The sequence below is a fragment of the Mesocricetus auratus genome, unplaced genomic scaffold (assembly GCF_017639785.1).
Source record: "Mesocricetus auratus isolate SY011 unplaced genomic scaffold, BCM_Maur_2.0 Super-Scaffold_100004, whole genome shotgun sequence".
In the NCBI taxonomy this organism is placed as follows: domain Eukaryota; kingdom Metazoa; phylum Chordata; class Mammalia; order Rodentia; family Cricetidae; genus Mesocricetus; species Mesocricetus auratus.
Genome location: NW_024429189.1, coordinates 31884592 through 31897006, shown reverse-complemented (window position 1 = coordinate 31897006; position 12415 = coordinate 31884592). Strand labels below are relative to the sequence as shown.

The 12415-nt window shown below is 35.0% G+C and overlaps 1 protein-coding gene across 4 annotated transcripts in view; it reads left to right on the top strand.

Annotated features, from left to right (window-relative positions):
* Positions 1–25: 25 nt before the first annotated feature.
* The window catches only part of Kcnh7 (potassium voltage-gated channel subfamily H member 7), a 470424-nt gene continuing 458034 nt past the window's right edge, over positions 26–12415 (top strand). For all 4 annotated transcript variants that reach the window (XM_040745458.1, XM_040745459.1, XM_040745457.1 and 1 more), the window contains exons 1-2: positions 26–157; positions 1879–2109. In XM_040745458.1, coding sequence (XP_040601392.1) covers positions 82–157; positions 1879–2109 — 307 coding nt within the window. In that variant the 5' untranslated portion in view covers positions 26–81. The remainder of the gene's footprint in view (positions 158–1878; positions 2110–12415) is intronic.

Below are 12415 nucleotides of genomic sequence, written 5' to 3'. Positions count from 1 at the left end.
TGCGCGCCGGCCTGGGCTCTAGCCCGGGAGACATCCCGGGAGAACTCCGAGCTCGGAGCGCTCGGCTAAGACCCGGACAACATGCCTGTTCGCAGGGGGCATGTGGCACCGCAAAACACCTTCCTAGGGACCATCATACGGAAATTTGAAGGACAGAGTAAGTTCGTTTGTTCTCTCTTGTCGCTCGCTTTCGGCTTTGGTAGAGCACTTGGCGCCTGTCGCTTTCAAGCTAGAGAGATGGACAACTCCAGGCTGTCAAGTTAGAGGCTGGGAAAGCCAGCCAGACAGTTGGGGTGGCAGCGGGAGTGTTCTCTCTCTTATATTAATTGGGATTTACGTTTTAGATTATGATCTCCATTGTACAAGGCAATTTGATCCTTCTCTCCCACTGCTCCATTATTTGCCTTGCTACTTCATGCCCTACTAGACTACTACCTTAAAGGGAACGTGCTGGTATAACATGGGTATGCATTATAACATGGTCTTTTCCGTGGCAGACTTTTTAAAGTCAGGAGCAGAACCGACCATAGACTCCAAACAATGACATGTATTTGGTAGTAGCCATGTAAATGGCTATGCAAACTGTGTTTTATCTTCATAAACTGCTTGGCTGTGGCATGACAAGGATGCTTGCTTGATGTTAGTTGGCTCCTAAAACTGAACTTTGTAAGGAAGCTGAAAATAGACGGCAAAGAATAATGTGAAGAGTGGTGGTCTGATTTTGGGTGCAAGAAGCTCACTACTCAAAAACCATATTTGCATGTCCCTGTGACTCCCCTAAATATGCCGTCTGGGAATTTAAAAATCAAAGTACACTCTGTAAATCCCAGAGACTAAATGTCGAAAATTTAATGTACTCATATAAGCAAACCACCAGGAATTATTTTGAATAAATCTAGTAATTTAAAATCCTATACTTGTCCATTTATATTCTACACTAAATCTTCCTCAGCATGCATTTAGGTGCATACTTTACAAATTTTTCAGTACTGCATTTAATGATGTGAAGATTTGGGGTCTGTGTAAATTAACTTCCCTATACTGCTTCATATTCTTTCTGGTAATAACAAATATAATTTGCTATTACACTTAATGGGATTTGTATTAAAATATCTACTATTACACAAAACATCTCTCTTGTTACAAAGAAAAAGTTTTTTTAAATGTGTTGCCATGATTAATGCCTATGTGTGTGATTTTTTTATCTTTTGGAATTGAGCATTATGGAGAGAGTAAGGTTTTACATTATTTAGTGTTAATAAATCTGAAATCATTTCATTGCTAAAGTTAATTGTCTTAAAAACACACCATGTGTAGAAACTACAAACATATATGATTTCCTTACAAAAATTAATAAAAAATATCAAATACAAGAATAAAAAGTGCTTTGAGAAAGTTACATTCTAAGGTTCAGGCAAAGTTGAAGAGAGAAACCTGACAGTTACAGGATGTTTCCATTTTCTGGTTTAGAAAAAAATTATCCTACAATTAAATGGCATTCTGGAACTATTCATTGCCAGGCTGCTTGTCTGTCTGTCTGTCCACTAAGACCCCAGGGATTCACAGAGATTGAGAACTAGATAAGTTGGAAACTTCTGTTCTTTAAATTGAAGAATAATTTTCTTAATTTTTCTATTTAATTAATTAGTGCCACTGGGCTCACATTTAATGTTCGTAGAGGTGTGTGTGTGTGTGTGTGTGTGTGTGTGTGTGTGTGTGTGTGTGTATGTATTTTTAATTCTCAGGGAAGGACTAAATAATTAGCACTTGGGGGAAGCAACTGCATTCCAGACCCTTATTATGCAACAAATTGTTTTAGTGTTTATGAGAACCTTGTGGAAGATTTTTAAAAGATGCCTTGCCCTCTTCTTATTGCAGATAAAAAATTTATCATTGCAAATGCCAGAGTGCAGAATTGTGCCATCATCTACTGCAATGACGGGTTCTGCGAGATGACTGGTTTCTCCAGGCCAGATGTCATGCAGAAGCCGTGCACCTGCGACTTTCTCCATGGGCCTGAGACCAAGAGGCATGATATTGCCCAAATTGCCCAGGCGTTGCTGGGATCAGAGGAGAGGAAAGTGGAGGTCACCTACTATCATAAAAATGGTAAAGTGAACCTGTTTAGGGTTCCTTGTATTTGATTCTCTTGAAATGAAATTTTGATTACTCAAAGTTCATATGCAGAGAAACCCCATATAATTAATTGTAGTCTTAGTATCCAACAAGTATGGATTTTCTTATTATTGGACCAGTAGAAAAAGGGTACCTTGTTTGAACTCTGTAGAGATACAGTAACTTAATGCCATCAAGAACAAAAATGTCATAAGTCAGCCCTGAAATGTTTTAAAGAAATAAGGTGAAGACTAGTAATTTACTGTTTTTACCATTCCATGCATAGTGTGAGAGAAACACATTTTATTTGCCTGCATTTGAACATATTTCACAAGATCTTCTTGGAAACTGTGTAATATGAATTAATAATTGGTGCAGTGATGGTTGTTTCTTGGTTTTTTAAATGTTTATAGATGGAACTACTTGTCTCTTTCCTGTGTTTTAAGAGAAGATTAAGCTGAGTTTATAGTAACTTCTATAACTGAGTCACTAAACTTGGGTATATACATATGTTATAAAATAAGAAATATAGAAGGCATTACTTGCTACAAGAAATACAGAAAAGTATATGTGAGTATGCAGCGTTATTACCGTTTACTTGTCCATCATAGATAAACTGTCATTTTAAATGTTAGGCCACTGTTTCAATTTTAAGGATACACTACCTTCTTATAGCCTTGCATGCATATATACTGTACCACACTCTCCCCCATTCCGGCCCTGCTCTCTCTCAAATTCATGTGTTTTCATTACATATATATTTATTTAGATACAGATATTAATAGATTACTGTATATGAATACTCATATAACCCCTCTTAACAAAAATATAGATACGTAATATGAAAACTTAATGGCATTTGTCAATTTAATAAAACACTTATAGAAAACATGTACACTGTAGTTTTTGCCAATATTACATCATCTATTTCTCCCTGTTGCATATACAAAAATTAATGAGGCTAAGAGACTCTGTCATAGTATAATCTATACCATATTATGACTTTTGAAAACTAGAGAGAAAAAACAGCAAAAGAAAGGTATAATTATATCTCTTATTTCTTTTAATTAAGCATGTCATGGTAAGAAATGTACACTTCTTAATTAATGGATTTTCCATTTATGAAGTTGAACTTGGGTAGGTATTTGCAACCAAGTATTACTGGAAAAACAGGTCTGTATAATTTTGTATTGCTTGGAATGAAAGCAATTATGCAATCATCAAACAGCACCGAGCTTGTTTCTTTAATTCTTCCCAGTTAGCTCTTACTTTTTGACCTGTAACATTGTATATTATAAATAGCCTGATGGCTCTACTCTCTAAAAATACTTCTGTGTTGAGACTCACAGAACACGGAACAGGGCAACTTACCTCCCTTGTCTATATGATGCTAAGAATCTAGATTTTTGAAAGTGTAAGAAGTTCACTGTTGGTTGTTTTCTGACTTTAAGGCATAAAGTTGACATAGTTTATGCTGTATTTGTTCAGAGCATGATGGAGCATCATTGGCTGATATATTTTGAAGATGGTTTCATAATTTTTCCATCTCAAAAAATTAAAGTAGTGCTCTGAGTAAATCAGTTAGGTGTTAAGTACATTTTTCAGAATGGTCTCAGCTAGGAATTGTATCTATTATGGTGCAACTGAAATGTGGACATTTTGAACCCTCATCAATTCAATTGCTATAACCACAAATGAACTCAGAACACTTTTCAGAAAGAATTTTATATATAACCACAAACTTATTGGTGATAAAATAGTAAAGTTTTCAGTGCATTTACCACTGCAAATCTATGCCTGAAAGATTTCCTTATTTATATGAATTACAATTTTTTTCATACAAGGAGTCTTTGTTTGGAAGCCTGTCAAAGTATAGAAATATCAGTTTTTCATGAATATTGTCTCTATGAATGTTTTTCTTAGGTGGGACACACTTTGAAGAAGTAGGGTATTGTTAGTGTTAACAGAAAAGTTTCTATTCAGCTTTATTTGGTAGAGGAAATGAATAGATGAACTCAGTTTTTCTACTTTTCAAGAAAAACTTATCAAATTAAATCCCCTTGAAGGTTATTAAGATACAGATATGTTTACCTACTTTGGATGCAATAAACTAGTGGTTAGCTAGTTCAGAATAGAATCTTGAGCATTGACTGGTGTATTCAAAAGACAGCTATAAAATCAGTGAAGGCTTGGGAGATTCAAACATTTTGGTAGCATCACCTCTTATTGACCTGCTGCAAGTCACTTTGTATTCATAAAAACAGACAAAGAAAAAGAGACAGGAAGCATTTTCATTAGTTTGTTTCTGAAAGTTTCCTTCATTCTTTTTAACTGAGGTCATTTACTTTGATGGTTTGGCTTCTTAAGTCTTGATTCTCTTTACTAAGTGCTTTCTTTGCTTACTAATTCCACAGTTCAACTAAATAGATCAGCTATGTAATGAATACAATGATAAAGTTAAGAGCAGTTGCTATATTCTGTGTTCACCATTCATTCATGATGGAGCCCCAAAACTATTGTGATGAGTAAACCAATAAATATATCTGAAAGCAGATTTTCTGAAGAGGCCCACTGGTTTCCTTAGCAGTGAAGGCCAGAGATATATGCAGTGAGTCCCAAAAGAAGTGTCATGAGCTGCACAACCCACTGGGAAGCAACGCTTCCTTCCTTGTTCAGTATGTGACTATTCTAGGTAGAGTAGATCTTGCTGTTTACCAGAATATCAATTCTTAAAAAAAAAACCACTTATCTGAAGTAGAAGCACTTGACAGCCCTTCCTTTGAGAGTTCTATTTTACAGTTTAAGTCATTATTGCATAAATCATTCTTGGCAGCTCTGAATGTTGCTTGAGGTGATAAAGCTGTAAATCTTTTGACACGAAAGTCTAATTATATAAAACTATAATTACACTGAGACTTATATAAGGGTGGGCATGTATTTTAATACTGTGATGCCTTCCTATTTAAAACAACATACCTTGAGAAGAGTAGTGACTGAGAACTAGAAAACACTGGCTATTTTCTTGTTTGTGTTTGTAGGTGATGGAAATAGGAAAAATAAAAGAATATCTTAATTGGCTCTGCCATAATTTACTTGATTTTTTGGGGGGGTGTATCATTTCATAGAAATAGCCTGTTGAAACCTTAAAACTCTTCAACTATATTCAAGTATATAACACAAGTCACCAAGCAACTTCAAAAACCTGGAAAACGAAAGAAAACTTCTCCTGGACAAATAACACCTTTATTCAGAAGGAAATCAGGTCCTGAAATGTGTGAGAATTGGCAATCAGGCAGACACAGTACAGTTGAAATTTTATTATTCAATCAGTAGAGTATATAATTGGCTTTCTTGTTTTGTGCTGCTTTTCAATAGCTGGAGGATGGACAGTGGCTGAGGAGAGTCCTCACATGATCTACTTAGAGTTTCACAGGCAATGTTTAATGAAATTGAAAGTGGCTTTGGTTTGTTAACATTGAGTCTCTCCTTCCTGAAAGTTACACAAAAAGACCTAAAAGGTGCTGCTTTGCAAGTATGAGGGAAGGTTTACACTTGGTTTTACCTGTATCTTTGGTGACACATTCTTCATAGGTATGAAGAATGTACAAGGGGTCTCTATTTTGAGGACATTTGTATGACAGAGCAAGTGGTGTTCATCTGCAATTTCTGAAACATATATGTTTCTGAGAAGTTGCATATATGCAAACAGAAAACATATAGAGATCTTATGACATTTAAGATCAATCATTACACTTCCTCTATTATTCAACTTTAAAATAACTATTTAATAGATACTTTTTATCATACTTTGTTATTTGCACACTAAAATGACGTCTTAAGGAAGCAATGTAATTTAGTTAAAATTTTAGTCCTATGAAATAACTATTATAATAGCTTTACATAATCTTTATGCACATAATATATTCAGCTCTCCTAATTCTTGGATTGTGTAGTAGAGCTGCAGATGGTGGTTTTAAATACAGAAATAGAACTATAGTTTGTGTATATGTAATTCAAGCAACAGGAAAGATTTCCAAGGAGTGTGTTGCCTGGGATTTGTTTCTTTGTCACTTTCTTTCTCTTACCCAGACTTATCCATACTTTATTCAGCAGGATATTATAACATTATAGATTCTAAAATTCGTTTTCTTTCATGGATCTATTTTTTCCTAACACCTCATGCCTTCTGTAGATTATGCTTGAACCGTTACAGCTGTTAGTAAAATAGTAGTCTGAAAAAGTAGTCCTACCTATGGTCTGAAAACTTATTTAATTATTGTCTCATGTGAAACCAAAATGTCCTGAAGATAGGAATGGCCTGATCCTATCTTGGTACACCACCCTCCAGCTCTACACCTGTGATCACTGGTGCAGAAAGACTCAACTTTTACTGGTGGCTTGGGAGACAATTGCTTGCTTATTTTTATCCCTAAATGGGTTGAGAGCAGGTCAATTTCAAGGCACAGAGTAGGCTGATCAGAGAAGTTTCCTTCTGCTGAATGCTAAGGAGATGTGTTTACTCTGTGGTCTGTTTTGGTTGCGTGTTATACATAGACACCAGGTCTCCTCCAGTGACCTGCTGAGAGAATCCTTGGGCAGTTGAACTACATGGAAGTAGCAGGTATAGTATGGAGTACTGTGATGCACCAGTCATACTTCCATTTGAATTAGGAACCAGGAAATATTTATAATTTTTTTCTGTTTTTCCTAAACTTTTCGTCAATAATTGTCTCACAATACTACTTCTACTTCTCCATTTGCTGTCAAGTTCTCTTATTGACGTATGCATGACCCACTTTTGAAAGTGTGGAAGTATTCTTTTCTCCACTCTGCAACCCATTTCTCATGTTGTCATCAGAGGACTATTGCTAAAACATGAATCACTCAGACTATTTAGTGAAGCTATGTATCACTGTAAGTGAATTTTATGCATTAAATAAAGGGTATAATAATTCTATAAACTAGAGCCCTACTCTTCACCTTTTGCAGAAGGAACATTGATACCAGATAAATTTTGTCACTTGTCAGATCACACACAGTTCAAAATTGGTGGGTTCTAAACTCTTAGCATCTTGGCTTTACTGTTCAGTTCATCTATGTGAGACACTTGGCTACATACTTATACTCATTAGAACACTCAAGAGTTTTCAGTGTTCTTGGTGGGTGGCATTCAAGAGTAAGATTTACTGGAGTCTTCAAGTTAGACACATTTAGATAAAACAAGGTAAGTTCTCAGCTCTACCACTAAGGTTAACATGACCAAACTTTATCTTCTTGACTTACTTTCCTTTACTCATACATATTAGAAAATAACATCTTTTTAAAATTAGGTGTTCTTGCCACAACATTGTTAATGACATAGTTTCTTCTCTGTAATGTGTTCAATGAAGATCACTTAGTTGAGTAAATTAGCAAATTTGTTTCTCCTATAAATTTGAGGTTTCAAACATAATTGATTATTGTAAGATAATATTTATATACATATGGATACACACAGACACACAGACACAGACACAGACACACACACACACACACACACACACACACACCTCACACCTATTGCACCCAGAGCAATATGCAATCCTCAGAATTGAAGGCAGGGTTGAAATGAGTTCACCAGATCCAAGATAAACGATAAATAGGTGTTTATTAAGGAAGAACTTACACAGATAAGAGTAAATAACCACCACGGTCTTCCTGCTCCAGAAGATGCAGTCTCTGCCCTTCCCATGCTCTCCACAACCCAAGAGGGCAGGAGCCAGTCCCTCTTCTCCATTATAATTGGTCACATCTGCACTTGAAACCAAGTACAAAGGGTGTGACCACCACTACAAGTTCAATGACATGGCAAGATGCTACTACACAGAACTTTTCTTTGGTCAACAAAAAGTAATAGGTAATTTAAAGTCACTTTTTGGTCTTTCCCTCCACTTCTTCCTACAGAAACCTTCACTGACCTCCTGAAGACAAAAGGAAAGGCATTTTGTAGGGTTATTCCTAACTGCCTTCAGAGACCACTCCCCTGAATCCCTCACCATTTGGTTCTTGATTCCAGTGTAAATTTTGGAGTGGGCTGCATCATATTATGATAGTTAAATTTATCTATTTTATGAGCACAATAATAAAATATTAAGTCCTAATAATTTATGTTATGTGTACTTAACAATTGTCCATTGAAGAATGAATATAGGATGAAGAATAATACCATAAAGTCATAAAAGTAAGACCCGATCTTGGAAAATTAGATGGTAGGCAAAGTGTGATATTTTGTTTTATGAGATCACATATAAATGACCTTTATGCTATTTATTTATGATCACATACCTTAATTGATTAATGATAATATATCTTTGCTTAATGTTTTAAGGATGAAATCTTCTTTTTACTCTATAACTATTTACCAGAAATGGTTCCAGAGTTACTGTAGACATTCATCACCTGCCATTCATCAGTTACTCAATACTGACTCCAGTAATCTGTAATAGCCAAACTCACAGTTCTCTTATGTAGTTTTCTTACTTGATGTCTTTTTTGTTTCAGACAGTATCTATACTGACTTCTTGTCTTACTCAATATTGACATTTTATATGGGGTTTAGGATTATTTTTCTTCAGTATTTTCTCTTAAGACACTGTTTCCTTTTGTAGCTCAGGCAGATCTGGAAAATTGTTATGTCACCAGGCTGCCCTCAAACTTGTAATCCTTCTGCCTCTACTTCATGAGTATTGGGCCTCTAGAGTTGCACCACTACACCTATTTCCACTCACTGTTTTCTTGAGATTATCTAGTCAGTAACAACACTTTTATACCAAGGTTATGCAATAGTGAAAGGGTAAAGTCCAAAAAAGTTAATTATTAATAGTTATACATGTCATATTAGTGTTTCCTCTTTCTTAACTATGCTGTCTGCATTTAGAAAAATGGTAGGCTGCTAAGAAGCAGTAGTGAGGCATCTGGAAATTATTAATCACCATAAGATACAGTGAGCCCTACTATTAACAATTAACCTGGTGTCTAGTTGTCCCAACAGAGTTTCAAGAAAACCTACATTAGGTTCCCATTGTCATAACTTGACATTCCATAAAATTTTCTTAATTTTAATGGAAAAAATATACTTTCTCTATGACAACTCATGAGCTTCTCAGAGAGCCTCTGGTGATCCCACTGTTGAAATACTTCTGTTTAAAAAATAAAAAGAAAACAAAATAAAAATCTGGTTTGTCTTGGTAGAACACTTCATACTGCTCTTTCTTTAGAAAGGGGTAAAATCAGCGGTAGCAGGTGCTAATGACCAGAGATTTGCAGGAAGGATTGGAAGAAAAAAAGGGGGGTGCTGGTAGTGACTTGTGTAATCGCGACTGTTTGAAAGATACCTTCAAACTAGAATTCAGGGGGTATGTCAAGCTCCTTGGATACAGTGCTATTTTTCACAAATTTCTTCAGAAATGATTGAGCAGAAGACACTGCTGTCACAGTATATAAATTTGAAACATATCTATTTTGAAAATAAATCAATGTTAAATTCATGCAAAGGTTTATAATAGTGGGCAGTTTTAAACAAGCTTACATTAGCCTTTCTTAGTTCTATTAACACTTTCCTTCATCTTTCTCTGAGAAATCTTTACCTCCCATATATTTTCAGGGTTGCAAGCTTTATCTTTTCTTTCTTCCCTCACAGTCAACAGGACAATGTTCATTTCTCATGGACTGTTAGTTTGGATTGGATGTTAAGTCTTAAGTGTTTTAAAACATTGACTTTGAAAAATGTAATAACAGCATGGGTTCAGGGACTTGCAATGTCTGTTTCCTCTCATAGAGATCACATACCTCTGTTCAAAGCATTCTTTTAGATTCTGTTCAGTGAAATCTGCACTAATGAGCAAAATGACAGGCATGATGACAGAAATTAAAGTACAAGAATAGTGTGAGTTGGCAGTGAATTTCTCAAAGAATATTCAGATAAACCAGGTATTTGCAAACAAAAGTTTTCTTATTATTAGAAATCACACTACAGTATATAAATTCAAATCATATCTACCTGAAAAAAATTAATGTTAAATTCATACAAATGTTTATAATGAGTGAGTAATTTTTAAACAAATTTCCATTTACCTGTCTTAATTACATCGACAATTTTTCTTCTTTCTCTGAGAAATATTTGTTAACCATATATTTGATTTAAAATGTTAAAAGTTGATCTTTTTGATGTATGCATTCAAATGAATGTATAGTAGATGTGCCTTACAGATGTTAATTCCAGATGCCTATCATATATGGAATGAAGTCTTCTATCCAAATAAGTCTTTTCTCAAAGAGCTAATACTCATTGACTTCCAATTCTGTGTCTGATATTTTATACAAGTTACTTTATTGCTTTACCATGGGAATGTTGGGAGTCAATAGTATCTTATTATCCCATTCTTTGAATTAGTTAATTTGTGATTGAGAAAATGTAGGCAAACTATTAATGAGCACAAAGCAAGGGGCATGAGGTTTTCAGTCTGTACTTGTCTGAGTATGTAGACTTCATTATACTTCCTCCAAAAACAGATGCGTTTATAATGTGTATTAGAGTTCTTAATTCATTCGTATATTTGATCAATTGCATAGAATAATGATATAATCAATTTAACTCATACCAAAAGGAGTGGTTTTCTCCAAGCGTTTTGCATTTTAAACTTATTGAACAAAACCAATGTCTATCTGGTAGTTTTAAATTCAGTGGAATGAGGGTAGTTAGTTTAGGACTGTAATCGTTGGAAAGTTGTGAGATAGACTCTTATTCTTAAAATTTTCTGAATTGTTAGTTGGAAATTACATGTCAATTTAAACTTTGGTATATCTTTTGTCTGGTCAGGACACTACCAGTGAGAAAATACATATTCTAGTTGCTTCTCTTCTCCCTATCTCATGAAACCAGCCCCCCCCCCAGTCACCAAAAGAATATGCGAATCTTCAAAACCTAACACTATTATTTAAAGGGGAAAGCTGAGTTTACTAGTGTAGACAGTCCCTAGTTTATTTGAAATGCTTCCAATTTTCCTCCTCTTTGGTCACATGTCATACTCAGTAAATCCTTGCGTTTGAATTCTTCTCAATGACCCTCAGCATTCCTCCCCCTGCCCACTGAGTTCCTTTGCCTAAGGATAACCTGCAGCACCCTTTTCTGCACCCTTCAACACTTGTCTTAGAAACAGAGTTTCTAAGAAACCTCTGTACATTGTCAATCTCAGCTCATTTTAAAGGTGTTCTCTAAATCCCTCAGGCACCTTTTCCACATTCTCTGACATTTCTTTTCATATCTCTATTAGGATACTTACAAAATAAGGTTTTAGTAATTTGTTTTCAAATTGGCCTTCTCTATTCAACATTTAACATCTTGAACGTACTCATAGAGGCACTTACTAAAGACTTCAGCAAACAGCGGAGAGTAGAAAATGATTTTTAAAATATCCCAGGTATTAACATTTTTACAGATGAAAATATTTGTAATATTTTCTGTGGTAAGAGCTACAAATGTCTCATTCATTCTTTCTTTCTGTCTTTCAATACCATATACTTCCCAGTTTGGTAAATGTGAAAAGTGTAAAAATCAACAACCTACATTGTTTAATTGTAAAAGCAATGAATTGCTAATGTTTATTTACCTGGAATTCTCCAAAAAATATATAAGAACTAACTACCCTTCCATGTGTTCTGGAAGGAGAAATGGTCAGAACATTTCAGATATATTCCAAATGCCTACATCCTTAACCAATTCTGGGGAGTACCCACAGGTAAATGAGAGCAAAAATTTGTCCATGTGTTCTTGGCACCTCAGCCTTTCCTTCATTCCCATAAATACTCATGAGAAAATAACTCTAGAACCTTCCTTGCAATTATTCATATCTTTTTCCCTTTGATCACATCACACACTAGAAACAAACACATCCTTATACTAATCTCTCAGAAACATTTAATTCTCCATTTCCCCCTTCTTTCCTGTCTTGACTTTTTTCTTTCTACATCTTGTCTCATGGAATAAGAATGTAAAATCTGTATTGTGTCAAAAACACTTCATCAGTCATACCCTGAGACCTGAGGTTATTAACACCTCAGCAAGCAAGGAGTTTATACATTCCACCCCTCTCTCTATACTTCCTTCCATTTCTCTCTGTGAATTAATTGCCCTGGCAAAAATTAGAAAATACAGATATATGTATGGAACATAGAAAACAGATATCTATAGCATTCAAACTGAGACATTCACTGATAAATGATGGAACATACTACTTATCATTTTCTTTGCAACTGTGCTTCT